Source organism: Phyllobates terribilis, unplaced genomic scaffold, assembly GCF_046119375.1.
Source record: "Phyllobates terribilis strain yellow unplaced genomic scaffold, ASM4611937v1 Scaffold_9__5_contigs__length_417890890, whole genome shotgun sequence".
Classification (NCBI taxonomy): Eukaryota; Metazoa; Chordata; class Amphibia; order Anura; family Dendrobatidae; genus Phyllobates; species Phyllobates terribilis.
This window is the reverse complement of record NW_027362769.1, coordinates 344123151-344142121: the sequence shown is the minus strand read 5'-3', so window position 1 is coordinate 344142121 and position 18971 is coordinate 344123151. Positions and strand designations below refer to the sequence as shown.

Genomic DNA, 18971 nt, shown 5'->3' with positions numbered 1-18971 from the left:
TGCGGGTCACAAAGATGTCGCCTGCAGTTTCCGGTCCCCTGATGAAACCCCAGCCGTTTTCCATGTGGAATTTAATTATGGTCCCGGTGATTCGGGGACCGCGGGTGGCCCGGGGGTCCTGACGGGCTTTGCGCTTTTGCTCAGCGCCTCGAGCCTGAAGCCTCTCCTCTCTGACGGGCCTCTCTCGCCGTTCCCATTCAAAGGTCACCAGCTGTTGTTGGCCGGCCTCCAGACGACGGACTGCGTCCGCCCGGGTCTCCTGAGTGAACCCCATTAAGTTCTCACCAGCGGGGTCCCACTCGAATTGGGCGGCCTCTAGTGGGGGCAGGGTGACTTCTACGGGCTCCGGAGCAGGTATCAGGGGCTCGCGCGGGGGCTGGGTCTTCCATGGCTGACGGCTGGTCAGTTCGGCTGGCCACTCCAACGGCAGTCCATCCGGACCGGTGTGCTGGGCAAACAGGTCTGCGCCCAGCGGTGGTATAGCGGAGGACCACGATTTGGGAGCAGCGCCCGGGGGCACTCAGCCTTGCGACCAGGTCGGGGGTCTGCTGGTTGTGCCCGATGGCGGCCCAGTCCGGGAAGGGGGCGCTGGTTGGGTAACGGCGCCCGAGTTAACTAGGCCTTGCGACCAGGCCGGTGACGCTTCCCTCTTTACGGCGCCCGGGGTCAAGGGGCGTGGCGCCATGCGGGGCGTGGCCGCGGCGCTCGAGGCCTAGCTGGGAGCAGTGGCGGCGCAGCAACAGGTGCGGTGAGTGGGGCTTCGGGTTCTGCTACGGGAGGCTGGGGCAGGCTTGCAGCTGCGGGGCCTGGGGTGGTAACGTCCCCTGTACCTGCCTCGGTCCCCGTGGCTCCCTCCGCGACGCTGTCTCCGGCCTTCACTCCTCCTGCTCCGTCCTCAGAGGCAGGCGGACTCCGGGGTGCGGGTGATATCTGCCGCTGGCGGGTTTCAGCCTGTCGGGCCAGTTCCTCCCTCCACTCGATGAGCGCACCCCGCTGCTCCCGGACCATCCTCCGCTCCAGGACCTCCAGCGCAGCTTGCGCATGCTCCGGATCTCTAGGGAGCTGCGCTAGGATCTCTGCCAGGCTGCAGGGCGGTTCAGTCTGCAGCAGGCTCCGGGCCAAGAGGTTGGTGTTGCTGAACGCGTCCATTCCCGGGTGCGGTCTGTCTAGACGGATCCAGACCGCGCCCTGCCCCAAAGTTTTCTTCTCTTCCCACCCCCATGGGGGTTGGTCCTGGGGCATCCTGGTGACAATCACTTTCAGGGGCAGCCCCCCCACCTTGATGGACATCTCCACAGCCGCGCTCATGGCTGTTGGGGGTGGGCTCCTTCTTTGGCGCCATTCTGGGACCCGGCCCACGATGGGAGGCGGCCTCCGGTGGTCTTTTGGCGCGCACATTATGGCACTCGTTCTTCTGGGGCGGGCACCATTTTCAACACGGTCAATCTCAATAAAACAGTCTCTTTTCAGGCGCACAATACCCGCTTGTGGCGGGCTGGTAACGATCCTGCCGACTACGCCAATGCTGACTCGCCCCCTGGGCTGTGGGGCACTCGTAGCCGGGCAATCGGGAAATGATGGGGATAGTAGTGGCAACCCGGTTCCGTGGCTCAGGGTGGTCAGACCATTGGTAGTCTGCGACGCGCTGTTGATAATGTCCGACTACGCCACCCGAGGATTGCGGTTATTATGAACCGCCGCTGCAGGACAGACCGCTGGGGCTGATTGTGTATGCAGCTGGGATGGTGCGACTCCCCATGGGAAGAGTGCAGCCCCAGGGCAGTGTAATGAATGGGGGGGGGGGAGTGATGGTAGTGAGAGTCCCAGTACCTGTAGTGCTGGATGCGCAAAGGAGCACACAGACAACAAGTTACAGTCCAGGGTCTTTACTCACAGTTCGTTTGTTCCGGGTCACTTCTGTCAGTAGTGACCGCCCGAGCTGTGCTGCGTCCACCAGGTGAGGGGCTCAGTCAACTCCCAGATAGTTCAAGAGCATGGCCCAGGACCCCCTTAAATCCTTTCTCAGGCCTGCCTCACCAGTGACCCACTTTTGTCCAGCTGCCGCGGACTTGTGCGGTTAAACGTAGTCCCCGTTCCCCGCTGTGCTTTATGGTGCCTTCCTAGCAGGTTTGATGAGGTGCCGCACCAATAAATGGTCACAGCCTCCGGTCTTTGACTGAGGGTTGTTTCTCCTCCACCAACTTGGGTTCCGGTACCCTTAATCTGCCTGACCCTTCACCCGGTATTCTCGTGGGTTCTTAGGGTCCCTTTCACCTTCTTGTCCCTGAGCCCCTCTGGTCCTCTGTCTCTTCTTCTCCATTTCTGTTCCTTCTCCTCTTTTCTGTTCCTCCTTCTTCTCCTTTCTCGTGGAGCTGGGCTGAGAAGGAACCACAGCTCCCCTTCACCTCTCCTCTCTCTCCACTCCACTCTCTTCCTCGGCATCTCACTAGGCCCACTCCTGAGTAGAGCTCCTACAGAGCCTCTACTCCCTGTCTTCTCCTCTCACTGAACAGACCCTGTTCTCAGATGGTGCCCACCTTTTATACCTCCCTCTAGCCATGAGCCCAGGTGACCAGCAACCAATGGGCTCCTTCCTATGCTCAGGAACCATCCCTTCCTGCTCTTACATCACTGGGTTTTCCTCCCCCCTCCCCACTCCAGCCAGGGACATGGTCAGTCGTGCCTGCATTTCTGTCTAATGGGAGCACCATTGAACTGTCCCTTGGAAATGGGGTGAGTGTGCTGTATGCTGCTAACTGAGCCCTGGTCCACACTCCATCCTTACCCGGGAGTGGAATATCACACCTCTGGCAGAGGTGCAATACCCCTGTAGCCGCCGAACCCTCTGGGCGCTACAGAAGCATGGGTAATTGGGGTGCTACCTCTGTGGACTGTACTGCGTGTGAGGTGGAGAAAGAAGAGGAGAGGGCACTGGAAGCAGAGCTTGCCATCCACTGGAGCACCTGCTCTTTCTGGGCCTTATCAACAAGGCATATCGCCATGCGGCAGCCAAAGGATGGCAGTGCAGTGGGTCATCCACTAACATAAGTTTTCAGTTGTCTTTAGATAAGACCTGTTTGTGTTGGTTCACTAGTGCTTTCACTAATATTACCACGTACCCCACTTACACCTTGAACACCAAGCCTATTCCCCCTTCCACCACAGCCTTTTTTCCCCACTCATGTTGGTCAGATACAGTTGTAGGAGCATGCAATTAACTAAAGAAAAATATGTTTTTTTCCTGTGTAATAGCTCAGCACACACCTGAATTTCAGCGATACTAAATGACAAGGTAAGATATGGCATGCCATATAACATTACTATCAGACAAAAAAAATTTGTTAGTGTGCATGAGGCCGATAAAACCTACGAGATAGTCTCCAAACAATTTCAAACTGAGATGTCACCTTACTTTAGGAACAGAAGAATTTTTTTTTAATGTGGATGAGGTCAATATGACATAGAATATATGCTCCAAAATATTTCAAACTCAGATCTAGCCAGCTGTATCACTTTACTCAGAGCAAAAAATATTTTTGGGTTACTCTGCATAAGCTCTGCATCCAGCTGACTTTGACCGCAACTGACGAAGTAGCTGGCTTATAGCACTATATGACTTTTGGCACAGGAAAAATATTCTTTGGACTGGGAGTAGCAAGAGAAATTTTTTTTTTTCACTCTGAAACCACCTGAAGTTCAACTCCTCTAAAATAGTATCTGAAAAAACTTTAGTGCACACAGCTTTCAATATCACCAGAAAAAAAACTGATTTTGTGCTCTGCAATAAGAAGCTCTGCAGACTGTGCAGAGCACAATTTCGACCCCACTAAATGAAAAGGTGCACTGCGCTTTCTTGATCACATTAGCAAGTGCAAAAAAAGATTCAAGGTATACTGAGACATGGAACTCTATACCAGCGATGCACAGCACTATTGTATGGCATGGGCCCTCTGTTACTGTCAGAATCTCAGTACTTGCACAAGAACACCAAAAATGTGCTGCACCAGCGGTTGCAGAGGTACAGAGGCCAGGATTTATCTACACTATCTGACTACCACACAAGCGCCCATCTAGCTAACTATTATCGGTCATTTCACAGGAGCACACAGAGCTGCTATCTCTCTAGCAGTGTGACATGGATATAATGGCGCTGAGGGAACATGGCCGCTTTTTATAAGGGAGGACATGTGATTTATGCAGCCAATTGCAGAAGCCCTTATGTCTGGACAGTGTAGATGCTTCCTGCGCTATGATTGGCTTGCCGCGCTTTCCTCAGTTAAAGTTACCGCCCACAGGAATAAAAAACAAAACAGTGCGCCGCTGATCTGACCTGTTCTAAGCTCTCCCCAGCCCCCACACTCACCTGGCACATGTCACTGCTCATCATACACTTGCACTATGCTAACAAAACTGTTCAAAACGCAGTGGTTGCCCTGTATTCGCATTCCCGCGCTAATTCGTCAAACTTTTCCGATTTGAAGAAAATTTGCTCGCCTTTGTGATCACGAATCCGAATGTGTCATATTCGTGCCGAATATGAAAATTTGGAACAAATTCGCCGAACAAATTCACTCAACACTATTCATCTATACTTCCCAGGGGTAAATGTTTTTCAACCCATGCACTCAGTGCATGGGCATTACAAGTATAGGAGACCCACTCCTTAGTAATGGGAACATTTTTTTAATGAGACTCTCTTTTAAGTCTATTCCAAGGGGCATTGGAGTGCGTCCAAATTTTTGGCAGCCCTTGTAGTCCCTGCATACGCAAGAACAGTATAGGAAACACGCTCTTTTATAATGGGAACATTTTTTTAATGGGGCCATCCTCTACGTCTCTTCCAAGTGGCATTGGAGTGCTTCCACATTTTTGTCATCTCTTACAGTCACTGCAAACGCAAGAACAATATAGGAGACCCGTTCCTTTGTAATGGGAACATTTTGTTACTTTGATTTTAGGGTTTAAATTGGTATTGGGGTTTTCCAAAATTTATGCAACCATTGCATTCACTGCATACGCAATAACTGTATTGCAGAACCGCTCCTTTATAATGGGAACATTTTGTTACTGAGGCCCTCCTCTATGTGTCATTACACTGTGTTCCAAATTAATATGCGAATAATATTTTCTCAGATTTTCCCAAATTACCTATATGAATTGTAGTCATTGTAATTTTCCAGTCAAATAACTATTAGAGTACAATTGAAAGGTTTTTGTACAAACTGCCTATGATAACAGTATATTTTAAAAAAAATAAATAACTCAAACTGCACTCAAAATGCATGTTCCAAATTATTATGCACAGCAGAGTTTTCAACCTTTTCATTTTAATAAAGAACAAAAAAATTGTCATTTTTGAAATTATAAGCATTAGCAGGTTATTACAAACTGAAATCAAACAGTTTTCAACTCAAAACTTTATTCTAGGTGATGTTACATTTGCACATTGGACCGCTTGTTCGAAAGGAGCTTCTGAACTCTCTCGTCCATTGAATTTGTCAGGTTTTGGATGGTTTCTGCTTCAATTGTTTTGCATGAGGACAGAATACCCTCCCAGAGCTGTTGCTTAGATGTGAACTGCCTCCCGAGATCATAGACACTCCTTTTGATGATGCTCCAGAGGTTCTCAATGGGGTTGAGGTCAGGGGAGCATGTGTGCCACACCATACGTTTGTCCCCTTTTATGCCCATAGCAGCCAGAGATGCAGATGTGTTATGTGCAGCATGAGACAGGGCATTATCATGCATGAAAATGATCTTGCTGCGGAATGCACGGTTCTTCTTCTTGAACCATGGAAGGAAGTGCTGTTTGAGAAACTCAACATACATTATGGGGTTCATCTTTACCCCTTCAGGGATCCTAAAAGGGCCGACAATCTCTCTCCCCATGATTCCAGCTCAAAACATTACTCCACTTCCTCCTTGTTAGCGCCGTAGCCGTGTTTGCATGGGGTGTCCATCAACCAGCCATCCTCCACTCCATCCATCTGGACCATCGAGATCATTTCATGCATGATAATGCCCCGTCTCATGCTGCACATAACACATCTGCATATCTGGCTGCTGTGGGCATAAAAGGGGACAAACTTATGGTGTGGAACCCATGCTCCCCTGACCTCAACCCCATTGAGAACATCTGGAGCATCATCAAAAGGAGTGTCTATGATGGCGGGAGGCAGTTCACATCTAAGCAACAGCTCTGGGAGGGTATTCTGTCCTCATGCAAAACAATTGAAGCAGAAACCATCCAAAACCTGACAAATTCTATGGACGAGAGAGTTCAGAAGCTCCTTTCGAACAAGCGGTCCTATGTGCAAATGTAACATCACCATGAATAAAGTTTTGAGTTGAAAACTGTTTGATTTCAGTTTGTAATAACCTGCTAATGCTTATAATTTCAAAAATGACAGTTTTTTTGTTCTTTATTAAAATGAAAAGGTTGAAAACTCTGCTGTGCATAATAATTTGGAACATGCATTTTGAGTGCAGTTTGAGATTTTTATTTTTTTAAAAATATACTGTTATCATAGGCAGTTTGTACAAAAACCTTTCAATTGTACTCTAATAGTTATTTGACTGGAAAATTACAATGACTGTAATTCATATAGGTAATTTGGGAAAATCTGAGAAAATATTATTTGCATAATAATTTGGAACACAGTGTAAATTGACATTGGGGTTTTTCCAAAATTTAGGCAGCTGTTGCAGTCACTGCATATGCAATAACTGTATAGCAGAACCGCTCCTTTATAATGGGAACATTTTGTTACTGAGGTCCTCCTCTATGTCTCTTCAAATTGGTATTGGGGTTTTTCCAAAATTTGAGCAGGCCTTTCAGTTACTGCATCTGCAATAACAGTATAGGAGACCTACTCTTTTATAATGGTAAATTATTTTTTAAAATCATGCCCTCTATGACTCTGCAAAGGGGTACTGGGGTTTTTCCAAATTTGGGGCAGCCCTTGCAGTCACTGCATATGCTACAACACTATAGGAGACCCGTTCCTTAATAATGGGAACAACACAGCTGATGGCTCTCTATCAATAGTGAGGGCCGACTACTGGCCCTTTAAGAAGAGTAAGGGCCGCCTGATGGCCCTATAAAAATAGGCTTTGTGAATTTCAGAGTCCTTTCTTTGTAAATGAAACAGGATGTGTCTAATCATGTCTGATAAACCACATTGGCAGATATGGTAGTAAAATGTTAAAATTACAGTATATCTGGTGAGCATCAGAGAAGGACTGTTCTGCTCCAGTACAATAAGCCATTGAATTTGAGAAAGGGTAAACAGAATATTAATTGGCAATTGTACATGAATTATAAGGAATCATTGAGGGGACTAAGTTTGTATATCATCATGTAATATATCTGGCACTTTTATTTTATAAATGAAGAGACTGAAGGATAGTTGGTGAGAACCGAGAAGTGAGATTGGGTCCATTTGTCTGAGCTCATGATTGCACTACCAATGTTCCTAAAGGTGACCCTGAAACTATTCTTATGAAACTTCACTAAAAACTTTAGATATAAAATCTGAAGGTTTTCTTACCATCACTTTTGGTGTTCCAACCAGTTTGACACTTTCATCTAACATGTTGATTAGTTTTTTAAATATTGGATCATCATACTCAAACCTTTTCCCAAAGATAGAGCAGATTTCATTGGAAACTGCACAGTTTGTTAGCACATGAGTATTGAATGGTTTGCCTAGAAGAAAAAAAAACTAAAAAAATAAAAAAGTTACTCAATTTGAAAGGTCATTTGTAACCCTAGGATAAAACTACGTTCAGTGGATCACTGAATCCACTTTAGACATAATTTCATTGGGGTAAGCTTAAAGCCGGGATAACAATTGAAATCCTCATGATATGTTTAGATGCTGTAGATGTTATCCACGTATAGCAAAATGTGATGCAAATTTCCAGCAAATACAGAGCAAAAACTCAACACTTTGAGGTGCACCCTCAAATATGTAGTGGAAGCGCCTACTATATGTGAAAGGGAATTTTCAAAACTCCTGTGAGTAGTGATGTAGTTTGAAACAAGAGAGGATTGTAGGGAGAGAAAATAGGAAGTGCAGGCTTCTAAGTGTAGTAGTTAGATTCCAAGGGTATATACTCAGTATAAATCCACTCACCTATTTGGTGTCTTGAGGTACTGCATGTAAATCCAATTAGTGGATCACTCCATTCCTCTTTCCATCCAGTTTGCTGCAGAAATCTGGGAGCTGATGATAGCACTGGACAGTGCTTTCATGGGCGATGCCACTTTGTAAATATTTTTCCCAGCAATATGCGCTCCTGAAGGATGATGATGGAACTTGATATTCGGATTCAAAGATAATTTTTATTTCAAACTAAAATACAACCGGTTTCTACTTCTTTGAGTCTTCCTCAGGTATAACATCATGCATATGTAGCACCCCGAGGGCTCGGCTGCTACAGGGGTATTGCACCTCAAACCAGAGGTGTGATATTCCACTCCCGGGTAAGGATGGAGTGTGAACCAGGACTCAGTAGCTGCATGCACCACACACACCCCATTTCCGAGGGACAGGTCAACAGTGCTCCCACGAGACAGGAGTGCAGGCACGACAGCATCTGTCCCTGTCTGGAGTGGGGAGGGGAAGGAAAACCCAGTGGTGTAGGAGCAGATAGGGGTGGGTCCCTGGGCATAGGTAGGAGCCCATTGGTAGCTAGTCACCTGGGCTCACACATAGAGGGAGATATATTAGGTGGGCACCATCTTAGGACAGGGTTCAGTTCAGTGAGAGAAGGAGTTCAGCCAGAGAGGGCTGACAGGGAGCTGTGGCTCAGTCTGGGCCCAGCTCCACGAGGCAGGCCTAGGGTGAAGGCCGGAGCCAGAAGGAAGGAACAGAAACAGAAAGGAAAGTAAGAAAGGAACAGGAACACAGAGAAAGGCCCAGAGACACGAAGGCAGAAGGAACACTAAGGACCCAGGAGATTGCGGGTGACGGGTTGGCAGAACAGGGTACCGGAACCCAAATTGGTGGAGGCAATAAATTCCTCAGCCAAAGACCGGAGGTTGTGACCACAACTTGGTGCGACCACTCACTACATCCACCAGGAAGGCATACCACATAGGGTCAGGGAAACCGGAGATAGGTTTCGCCAAGAGAAGGCCCGAGGAAGCTGGACAAAGGTGGGTCACTGGAGGGGACGGCCAGAGAAAGGAAGAGAAGGGAGCCCTGTGCCACGCTCTGGAATTGCCTGGGAGTTTTATACAAAAACTGCAACGTCTACCTCAAGATTAACTGGACTGTTGCACCTTTATCTGGTCGCAAGTTGCACAGCGGCCAGAACTCAAGAATGTGTTTGTGGAAGAATGTTTTACTTGACAATGTTTTCTACTGAAAAAGTTTGATATGCTGCTAAAATAGTGATGCCAAAGTTTTATATAGTGTTTTATAAAAGAGTTCTGGTGGCATTAGCAAAATGTTTTATAACAATTATACCAGTAACGTTAAAAAGAAAACAGTACCGCCCATAAAGGGATGAGTTGATGGTTAATGTCTTATATGCGAGTGCACTTTAAAAATTTGTATATTTTAAATTGTTTTTAGTCTTTTCCAGCCCGATGACGTGCTGTGGTTTACCAGGGGGGAATGTAGCACCCCGAGGGCTCGGCTGCTACAGGGGTATTGCACCTCAAACCAGAGGTGTGATATTCCACTCCCGGGTAAGGATGGAGTGTGGACCAGGACTCAGTAGCTGCATGCACCACACACACCCCATTTCCGAGGGACAGGTCAATGGTGCTCCCACGAGACAGGAGTGCAGGCACGACAGCATCTGTCCCTGTCTGGAGTGGGGAGGGGAAGGAAAACCCAGTGGTGTAGGAGCAGATAGGGGTGGATCCCTGGGCATAGGTAGGAGCCCATTGGTTGCACGAGGCAGGCCTAGGGTGAAGGCCAGAGCCAGAAGGAAGGAACAGAAACAGAAAGGAAAGTAAGAAAGGAACAGGAACACAGAGAAAGGCCCAGAGACACGAAGGCAGAAGGAACCCTAAGAACCCAGGAGATTGCGGTTAATGGGTTGGCAGAACAGGGTACCGAAACCCAAATTGGTGGAGGCAATAAATTCCTCAGCCAAAGACCGGAGGTTGTGACCACAACTTGGTGCGACCCCTCACTACATCCACCAGGAAGGCATACCACATAGGGTCAGGGAAACCGGAGATAGGTTTCGCCAAGAGAAGGCCCGAGGAAGCTGGACAAAGGTGGGTCACTGGCGGGGACGGCCAGAGAAAGGAAGAGAAGGGAGCCCTGCGCCACACTCTGGAATTGCCTGGGAGTTGGTCGAGCCCCTTGCCTGGTGAACGCAGCTCGGCTTGGGCAGTCACCGCCGGTACCGAGGTGGCTAGGACCAGTAAAGAACTGTGAGTAAAGCATTGGAAACTGCAACCACACGTCTCTGTGTTTCATCGCCGCACCAACACCATCAGTACTGGGACACTCACACCATCACTCTCATCATCCACATTAGCTGCTGACGCGCCCCCTGGGACATATTCCTTTTTGAGGGGAATACCCGGCACCGGATCAGATGGGGGGTTGTAGTCTCCGAGCGGCTGTGACCCGGCCCGTGCCCAGGGCGTCAAGCTCAGTGTTATGTGGCAGTCCTACAGATGTTATTAAGAGTTCTTTTGTGTCGACTACGCCACCCGTTGTGATGCGGTCACTGTGGCCGCCGCTGCAGCAGGGTCCGCTGAGGCTGATGGTGGGTGCGCAGCTTGGTGGGATAACCCCCAACGGGAGGGATATAGCCTCAGAGGGGACAGGTGCAGAGGATGGGGGTTGTGGTGGTGCAGTGCAGACGGCAATGAAGACAGAGTCGGGTTGTGCAGTTAAGGGTGTTTACTTACTGCAGATGTTGTACTGGTCACTCCAGCTTCGAGTGACCACCCGAGCCGTGCTGCGTCCACCAGGTCCTGGATCCAGCCAACCCCCAAACAAGTCCGGAGCGTGGCCCTGAGCTCTCCTTCTGTCCCGTTCTCTGGCCGTCCCCACCAGTGATCCACCTAGGTCCAGCTCCCTCGGGCCTTCTGTTGGGACACCCTTGGCCTTGGGTTCCCTGACCCTTCATGTGGTGTGCCTTCGGGGTGGATGTGATGGGTGACCGTGGCAAACGCTGCCCACGGTCTCCGGTCTCTGGCTAGGGTGTGTTTTCTGCCCCCACCAGCTTGGGTTCCGGTACCCTGATGCCGACTCTTCACCCGGGGATTTAAGTTGGGATCTTGGAGTCCTTTTCTGCTGTTTCCCCCTCTGGGTCTCTCTCTCTCTTCTCCTCTCTCACTCTGGGTCTCTCTTCTCCTCTGCTTGCTGACTTGTTCTCTGCATCTGACTTGTTCTCTGCATCTGACCCTGTTCTTAGTTGGTGCCCACCTTATATACACCCTCTATGTGTGAGCTCAGGTGACCAGCACCCAATGAGCTCCTATCTTTACCCAGGCTGCTCCCCCTATCTGCCCCTACACTACTTGGGATGTACCACCCCCCTCCCACTCCAGCCAGGAACAGACTCGGTCGTACCTGCACATTTCTAAGTGGGAGTACCGTCGGTCTGCTCCTCGGAAATGGGATGTGTGTAGTGCATGCAGCCTACTGAGCTCAGTTCCACACTCCATCCTTACCCGGGAGTGGAATATCACACCTCTGGGTTGAGGTGCAATGCCCCTGTAGCAGCCGAATCCTCAGGGTGCTACATTCCCCCCTGGTAAATCACAGCACGTCCTCGGGCTGTAAGACATAAATAACACCAAAAACATACATTTTTTTTTTTTTTTTTCATAAACATATAAAACAACATATATTAGCAAATAAAACATTCTCGTCGCCTCTGGCTCCTCCTCCGGTCACTGTGCAACGTGTGACCGGGCAAAGTGCGACAGTCTCTCTGGAAATCTGGTTTTCCTATAAAACCGGTAGGGGGCGCTTTAGGAAGCGCAACTATGTACAAGGGTATGGCCGCTCTCAGTCCTCGGCCAGTTAAGGAGGGAAAGGGAATGGCTGCTCACAGTCCTCAGCCTGGTATGGATTACGGAATAACGGGTAAAAAGTTCACTCATGCTGGTCCCAACGGGGAGTATATATATGTAGCAACAGTTTCTTTAGTACCCGGTCGGGTAACTATTTACATCTACTGCTCTGCCGCACTCAACGGCGTCTTCCTCCTGCTCTTTGCTTGTAGCTGGTTGTAACTTCAGACCCGTCCGGGTCCTCTTGCTCCTCCTCCTCGCACCGCAACTCCTCCTCCGTCAGGCGGTGTACGTGGAGGGCGTAAGGTCCTTTGGCACACTTGTGCCGGGTGAAGGTGACCTCGTCTCCGATGTAGAGGTCACGACCTCTGTGCCCCTCCGGCAGATGGGACTCCACGTCTCTGCGCGTGACAAAGACGTCGCCGGGGGTGTTGTTGTCTCGAATGAAGCCCCACCCATGCTGCTGGTTGAACTTGATCACTGTCCCGATGGTGCGGGGACAATGTGCTGCACGGGGGTCCCTCCTGGTCCGGCTCTTCTGCTCGGCACTCCGTACTTGGGCCTGCTGTTCCCGGACCCGCCTCTCTCTCCGCTCCCTCGCAAACTCTTCGAGCTGCTGTCGGCAACACTCAGCACGCTCCGCTGCAGCTGCCCTGGTTTCCTGAGTGAACCCCATTAGGTCTTCTCCGGTGGGGTCCCACTCAAATTGGGCCTCTTCAAGCGGGGGCGAGATCCGTGCCACGGGCGTCGGAGCCGGAATCAGGGGCTCACACAAGGGCCCAAGTCTCTGCTGCCGTTCCAGCTCATGGAATTCTTCGGGCCAGATGAAGGGCCGCCCGTCCGGCCATGTGAGCTGGCTGAACAAGTCCTCCCCCAGGTGTGGCACCCTTGGTTTTACGGGCGCGGGCGCGGTGGTGGTGGCGCCCGGGTTGCCCAGGCCTTGCGGCCAGGCCTGGGGCACCTGGAAGGTGAAGGGCACCGTTAGGACGGCGGCGCCCTGGGCTACCTGGCCTTGCGGCCAGGCCGGAGGCTCCGCGGAGGTAGGGGGCGCTGTTGGTGATGCGGCGCCCGAGGGTACTAGGCCTTGCGACCAGGCTGGTGGTATTTCCTGCTTTGTCACGCTCCGGGTCGATGCGCATGGCGTCACAGGGGTCGCGGCGGCGGCTTCCGGTTGGGGCCTAGTCTGCGTCGGTGACATGGCGTTTTCGGGCACAGCAGGGGGACTTTCGGGCTCTGCGACGGGGAGCTGGGGCAGGTAAGCGGTGTCCTGGTTTGGGGTATAGACGTCCCCTTTACCTGCCTCCATGCGTTCGGCTCCCTTCTCGGCGCCGTCTCCGGCCTTGGGTCCTCCCGCGCCGTCCTCAGAGGCGGTCTGTCTCCTCATCTTGGCTGGCGTGCTCCGGGTCTTGGTTTGCTGGGCCATCTCTCGGCTCCACTCCGCCAATGTCTCTCGCTGTACCCGGGCCATCCTCCGTGCGAGGCCCTCCAGGGCAGTCTGTGCACACTCCCGGTCTCGGGGGAGCTGTGCAAGGACCTCCACTAGGCCTAGTGGGGTCGTGGTTTCTAGCAGGCTCCTGACCAACGGGTCGGTGCTGCTCTGCTCTCCTTCCTCGGTCTCTAGCAGACTCCTGGCCAGCGGGCCGGTGCTGTTCTGCTTTCTCTCCATCTCCGGGCAAGCTCCTCCGCTACTCCTCGTTAGACTTCTTGCCTCCGGGTGCGCTCGCTCCAGACTGCTCCAGGCGGCACCCATCTTCGTTCTTTTCTTTCGTCTCCTCCCACTTCGAGGGCGGTCCCGGGGCAACTCGGTGACTGTCAGCTCCAGGGGTAGTTCTTTCACGCTGACAGACACCTCCAGCATCACAGTCTCTGTTGGTGGGGGCGGTTTCCACTTTTGGCGCCATTTTCTGTCCTGGCCCACGATGGGAGGCGGCCTCTTGCCCTCCTTTGGCACGCCCATAATGGCGTCCGCTGCTCTTCCAAGGCGGGAAATCTGCGGATTTGGCGGGAAGCGTCGCCCAGTGGCGGGAAACTCTGCAGATGGCGGGAACAAGCTGGAAATGGCGGACAATCGGCGGGAAACGACCTGTGATGGGGTCCGATGGCGTGGACCCTCCGGAACCGGCGGGAGACTTCTTTCTGAGGTAAACTTGCACTTTTCTTCAGGCACGCAGTACCCGGGTGTTGCGGGCACGTAATCCTGCCGACTACGCCAAAGTTGACGCGCCCCCTGGGACATATTCCTTTTTGAGGGGAATACCCGGCACCGGATCAGATGGGGGGTTGTAGTCTCCGAGCGGCTGTGACCCGGCCCGTGCCCAGGGCGTCAAGCTCAGTGTTATGTGGCAGTCCTACAGATGTTATTAAGAGTTCTTTTGTGTCGACTACGCCACCCGTTGTGATGCAGTCACTGTGGCCGCCGCTGCAGCAGGGTCCGCTGAGGCTGATGGTGGGTGCGCAGCTTGGTGGGATAACCCCCAACGGGAGGGATATAGCCTCAGAGGGGACAGGTGCAGAGGATGGGGGTTGTGGTGGTGCAGTGCAGACGGCAATGAAGACAGAGTCGGGTTGTGCAGTTAAGGGTGTTTACTTACTGCAGATGTTGTACTGGTCACTCCAGCTTCGAGTGACCACCCGAGCCGTGCTGCGTCCACCAGGTCCTGGATCCAGCCAACCCCCAAACAAGTCCAGAGCGTGGCCCTGAGCTCTCCTTCTGTCCCGTTCTCTGGCCGTCCCCACCAGTGATCCACCTAGGTCCAGCTCCCTCGGGCCTTCTGTTGGGACACCCTTGGCCTTGGGTTCCCTGACCCTTCATGTGGTGTGCCTTCGGGGTGGATGTGATGGGTGACCGTGGCAAACGCTGCCCACGGTCTCCGGTCTCTGGCTAGGGTGTGTTTTCTGCCCCCACCAGCTTGGGTTCCGGTACCCTGATGCCGACTCTTCACCCGGGGATTTAAGTTGGGATCTTGGAGTCCTTTTCTGCTGTTTCCCCCTCTGGGTCTCTCTCTCTCTTCTCCTCTCTCACTCTGGGTCTCTCTTCTCCTCTGCTTGCTGACTTGTTCTCTGCATCTGACTTGTTCTCTGCATCTGACCCTGTTCTTAGTTGGTGCCCACCTTATATACACCCTCTATGTGTGAGCTCAGGTGACCAGCACCCAATGAGCTCCTATCTTTACCCAGGCTGCTCCCCCTATCTGCCCCTACACTACTTGGGATGTACCACCCCCCTCCCACTCCAGCCAGGAACAGACTCGGTCGTACCTGCACATTTCTAAGTGGGAGTACCGTCGGTCTGCTCCTCGGAAATGGGATGTGTGTAGTGCATGCAGCCTACTGAGCTCAGTTCCACACTCCATCCTTACCCGGGAGTGGAATATCACACCTCTGGGTTGAGGTGCAATACCCCTGTAGCAGCCGAATCCTCAGGGTGCTACACTGCCCTGAGGCAATACTTCTCCCGTGGGGAGTTATCCCATACTTGGCTGCGCATACAGCATCAGCCTCAGCGGTCTGCAGCGCAGCGGCGGTCCCCACTGACCGCAATCCACGGGTGGCGTAGTCGGACACTTGTTATTACACTAAGACTGCCACTGAATTGACCACCCTGGGCACGGACCGGGTCAGCGCCACGGAGACTACAACCCCCAGCGATCCGGCTCCGGGTATTCCCTGCACAACACAGGCCCAGGGGGCGCGTCACATATAAACACACATTTTATAGCAGATATCCCTACTTGTCATTTTGGGTGGGGACTGAAATATCTGTTTTTCGGACACACCCAGATACTCAGATATGCAGGATTTTGCACTCTGAGGAATTTAACAAAACCCATATACTAAATGACTTTCATACAGTTTTTTTCCATAAAAAAAATTTTTACACAAATTTTTTTCACACAGAAAGTATTTTCTTTTCTAAGAACACTATAAATATAATTTTACCATATATATAAAATGTCTTTTAAAATGTTATTAATTATACTAAAAGTGTGATTTCATACAGAAATGTAAAATCCTGCAAATATGTACATTATTTATGACAAAATTTAAAACCCTTTCTTCATATTATAGCCATTTTCGAATACAATTTTGTAAAAAAAAAAAAATAAATAAATTAAAAAAAAAAATATATATATATATATATATATATAAATAAAAAAATAATGAAATAATAAATAAAAAAAAATATGTATATATATATATATATATATATATATATATATATATATATATATATATATATACCTGTCAACATTTATTTGTCAAATACCCTCTATAATATCATTTAATCCATCTGGGTATAATGTACCCAGACGGAAGGTCCAATATGATTCTTTCCGGTTTAAATTTTGTACCCTATTAGTACAATTCTCAGGTATTTGCTCCAACGGGGTCACGGAAATATTGAATGTTTTATTATGCTTCAAACATAAGCTCTGTTTTAAAAACCCATTTTTGGTATTGTGCCTGTGGCCATTCATATGGGATCATAGAGACTGGATGGTCCGAACCACGTATTGCAGGTCACAGGCACAGGTAATGACATATATCACAAAAGCACTATCACACGTTAATTTTTGTGTGATTGCTATGGTTTCACCCGTACTGTACGATGTAATGTACTGAGTCATATGATTGATGATTTTGCAGGTACAACATTTTCGGGAGCCACATCGATGGACACCCAGTTTGAAAGCATCCGTTTTATTTATCCTAGTTTTTTCTTTTTTCCTTATATATTCCTGTTCCCCATCTTTGGTCATTCTGAGATTACTAGGGGCAATTATACCCTTCACTGTTTGGCCCCTACGAAAGGTAATATTGGGTCTATCTGGTAAAAGTTTTTTCAAAAATGTATCCTTTTTCAACAAGTACCAGTATTTATTTAAAATGTTTCTTATCTCCGTATTACTATGATTAAAAGCGGTAATAAAATTATACTGCCACCCATCTTTTTTTCTTTCCTTATTCTTATTAATAATCTGCTTAGGTTTTTCTCCCCCTTCCTTATTTATCCCCTCCTCCACGTCCTTATTTTTGTTATTCTCTCTAGATAAGCACTCCTGCTGAGTTCTTGCTAGATTAGTTCTGTATGCTGCCATTATTAATCATTTTGGATATTTCTTATCTGTAAACCTATTGATCAGAATTTTTGATTGTTCCACATAATCTTCCTTATTTGTATTATTTCTCCTAATTCGACGAAATTGGCTATAAGGAATGTTTTGCTTCCATTTTTTTTATTTATTTATTTATTTTTATTTATTTTATTTTTTTTACAAAATTGTATTTGAAAATGGCTATAATATGAAGAAAGAAAGGGTTTTAAATTTTCTCATAATTTACATGTTTGCAGGATTTTACATTTCTGTATGAAATCACACTTTTAGTATATTTAATAACATTTTAAAAGACATTTTATATATGGTAAAATTATATTTATAGTGTTTTTAGAAAAGAAAATACTTTGTGTGAAAAAAATTTGTGCAAAAAATGTATAAAAGTCATTTAGTATATGGGTTTTGTTAGATTCCTCAGAGCGCAAAATCCTGCATATCTGAGTATCTGGGTGTGTCCGAAAAACAGATCTTTCAGTCCCCACCCAAAATGACAAGCAGGGATATCTGCTATAAAGTGCTTGTTTATATGCATGATTGTAATGCACACACCCGGGCTGAGCGGCGTGTGCGTGTATATTTAGTGATTCCACTGGACCGTGCCTGAGAGTGAATGCCTGGAGGGGCGTATCTAAGTATTCACCCGATCCGACCAGGGTCGAACGACGGCATACGACGCCAGTGCACCAAGGAGGAAGCGAGCAGAGGGACCAGGTGCTACTCCAGGACAGACCCCAGTCACGGCTGTTGACCCACAACGGGGAACACAGGAACAGACAGGCTAGGCTGGCACACAGACTGGTGGGTATAGGCAGGCAGGCGGGTATGCAGGCAGGGGGGTACAGGCAAGCACGGCTAGAGTGCAGACAGGGAGGCACTAGCAGGTTGGAACTCAGGCGGGATAGGACCCAGTACACACTGGGACTCAGGAACAGAACCACACATGTGGCGGACAAACACAGCAGAGTGAGGCCGCCCAGAGTGGTGAGCAAGAGCAGGGCAAGACGAGACCGCCTAGAGCGGTGGGCGAGAGAAGAGCAGGACGAGGCCACCTGGAGCGGTGAGCGAGAGTAGAGCAGGACGAGGCCGCCTGGAGCGGTGAGCAAGAGTAGAGCAGGACAAGGCCGCCTGGAGCGGCGAGCAAAGGGTCAGAGCAGAGCGAGACTGCCGGAGCAGCGAGCAAAGGGTCAGAGCAAAGTGAGACTGCCAGAGCAGCGAGCAAAGGGTCAGAGCAGAGCGAGACTGCCGGAGCAGCGAGCAAAGGGTCAGAGCAGAGCGAGACTGCCGGAGCAGCGAGCAAAGGGTCAGAGCAGAGCGAGAACCGCAGGAGCAGAGAGCGAGGCAGGGCAGAGGGGACAGGGCTCTGTTCACACGGAACAGACAGGAAGCGAAAGGCAGAACCAGATACCCACAGGGTACTTGCAGTGAAGTAGCGAGTGGACCACAAACTCACAAACAGAAGTACAGTGACAACGAACAGGAGTTAGGTACGAGTTCAGACTCTGCAGAAAAAGGAAAGGAATGGACATAGAGAAAAACAGGAAACAGGCTAGAAGAGTATTCAGACAAGACAGACGAGATACAGGAGCGGGTCTAGGTATGCAGCCCCTAGAAGGCGGAAGGAACAGGCTAGGAGCGAGTTCAGACAGGCCTGGAAATACAGCCTCCAGGAAAGGCAGGCAAGCAAACACAGAAAGGGACCTGGCACATTCAGAGTGAAAGAGCACACTGAATGAAACATAATGCTCAGGCAGGGTTTCCTGGGTGGAGCTGGGTTAAATACCAGGTGACAGACAGCAATAGGCTAAGGACGCACAAGGGGTGTGCCCACAGCAGGTACAAGAAACAGGAAGTGATCG

The 18971-nt window shown here is 49.7% G+C and overlaps 1 protein-coding gene across 3 annotated transcripts in view; it reads right to left on the bottom strand.

The window, feature by feature from the left end:
• The window catches only part of LOC141162205 (cytochrome P450 2K1-like), a 241574-nt gene that overhangs the window by 76791 nt on the left and 145812 nt on the right, over window positions 1-18971 (bottom strand). Inside the window, exon 1 of one of the 3 annotated variants that reach the window (XM_073648060.1) lies at window positions 7551-7684. The exons of the other annotated variants lie outside the window; for them this stretch is intronic. Coding sequence (XP_073504161.1) covers window positions 7551-7595 — 45 coding nt within the window. The 5' untranslated portion in view covers window positions 7596-7684. Of the gene's footprint in view, window positions 1-7550; window positions 7685-18971 lie in introns of those variants that run through there. 3 annotated transcript variants of the gene reach the window in all.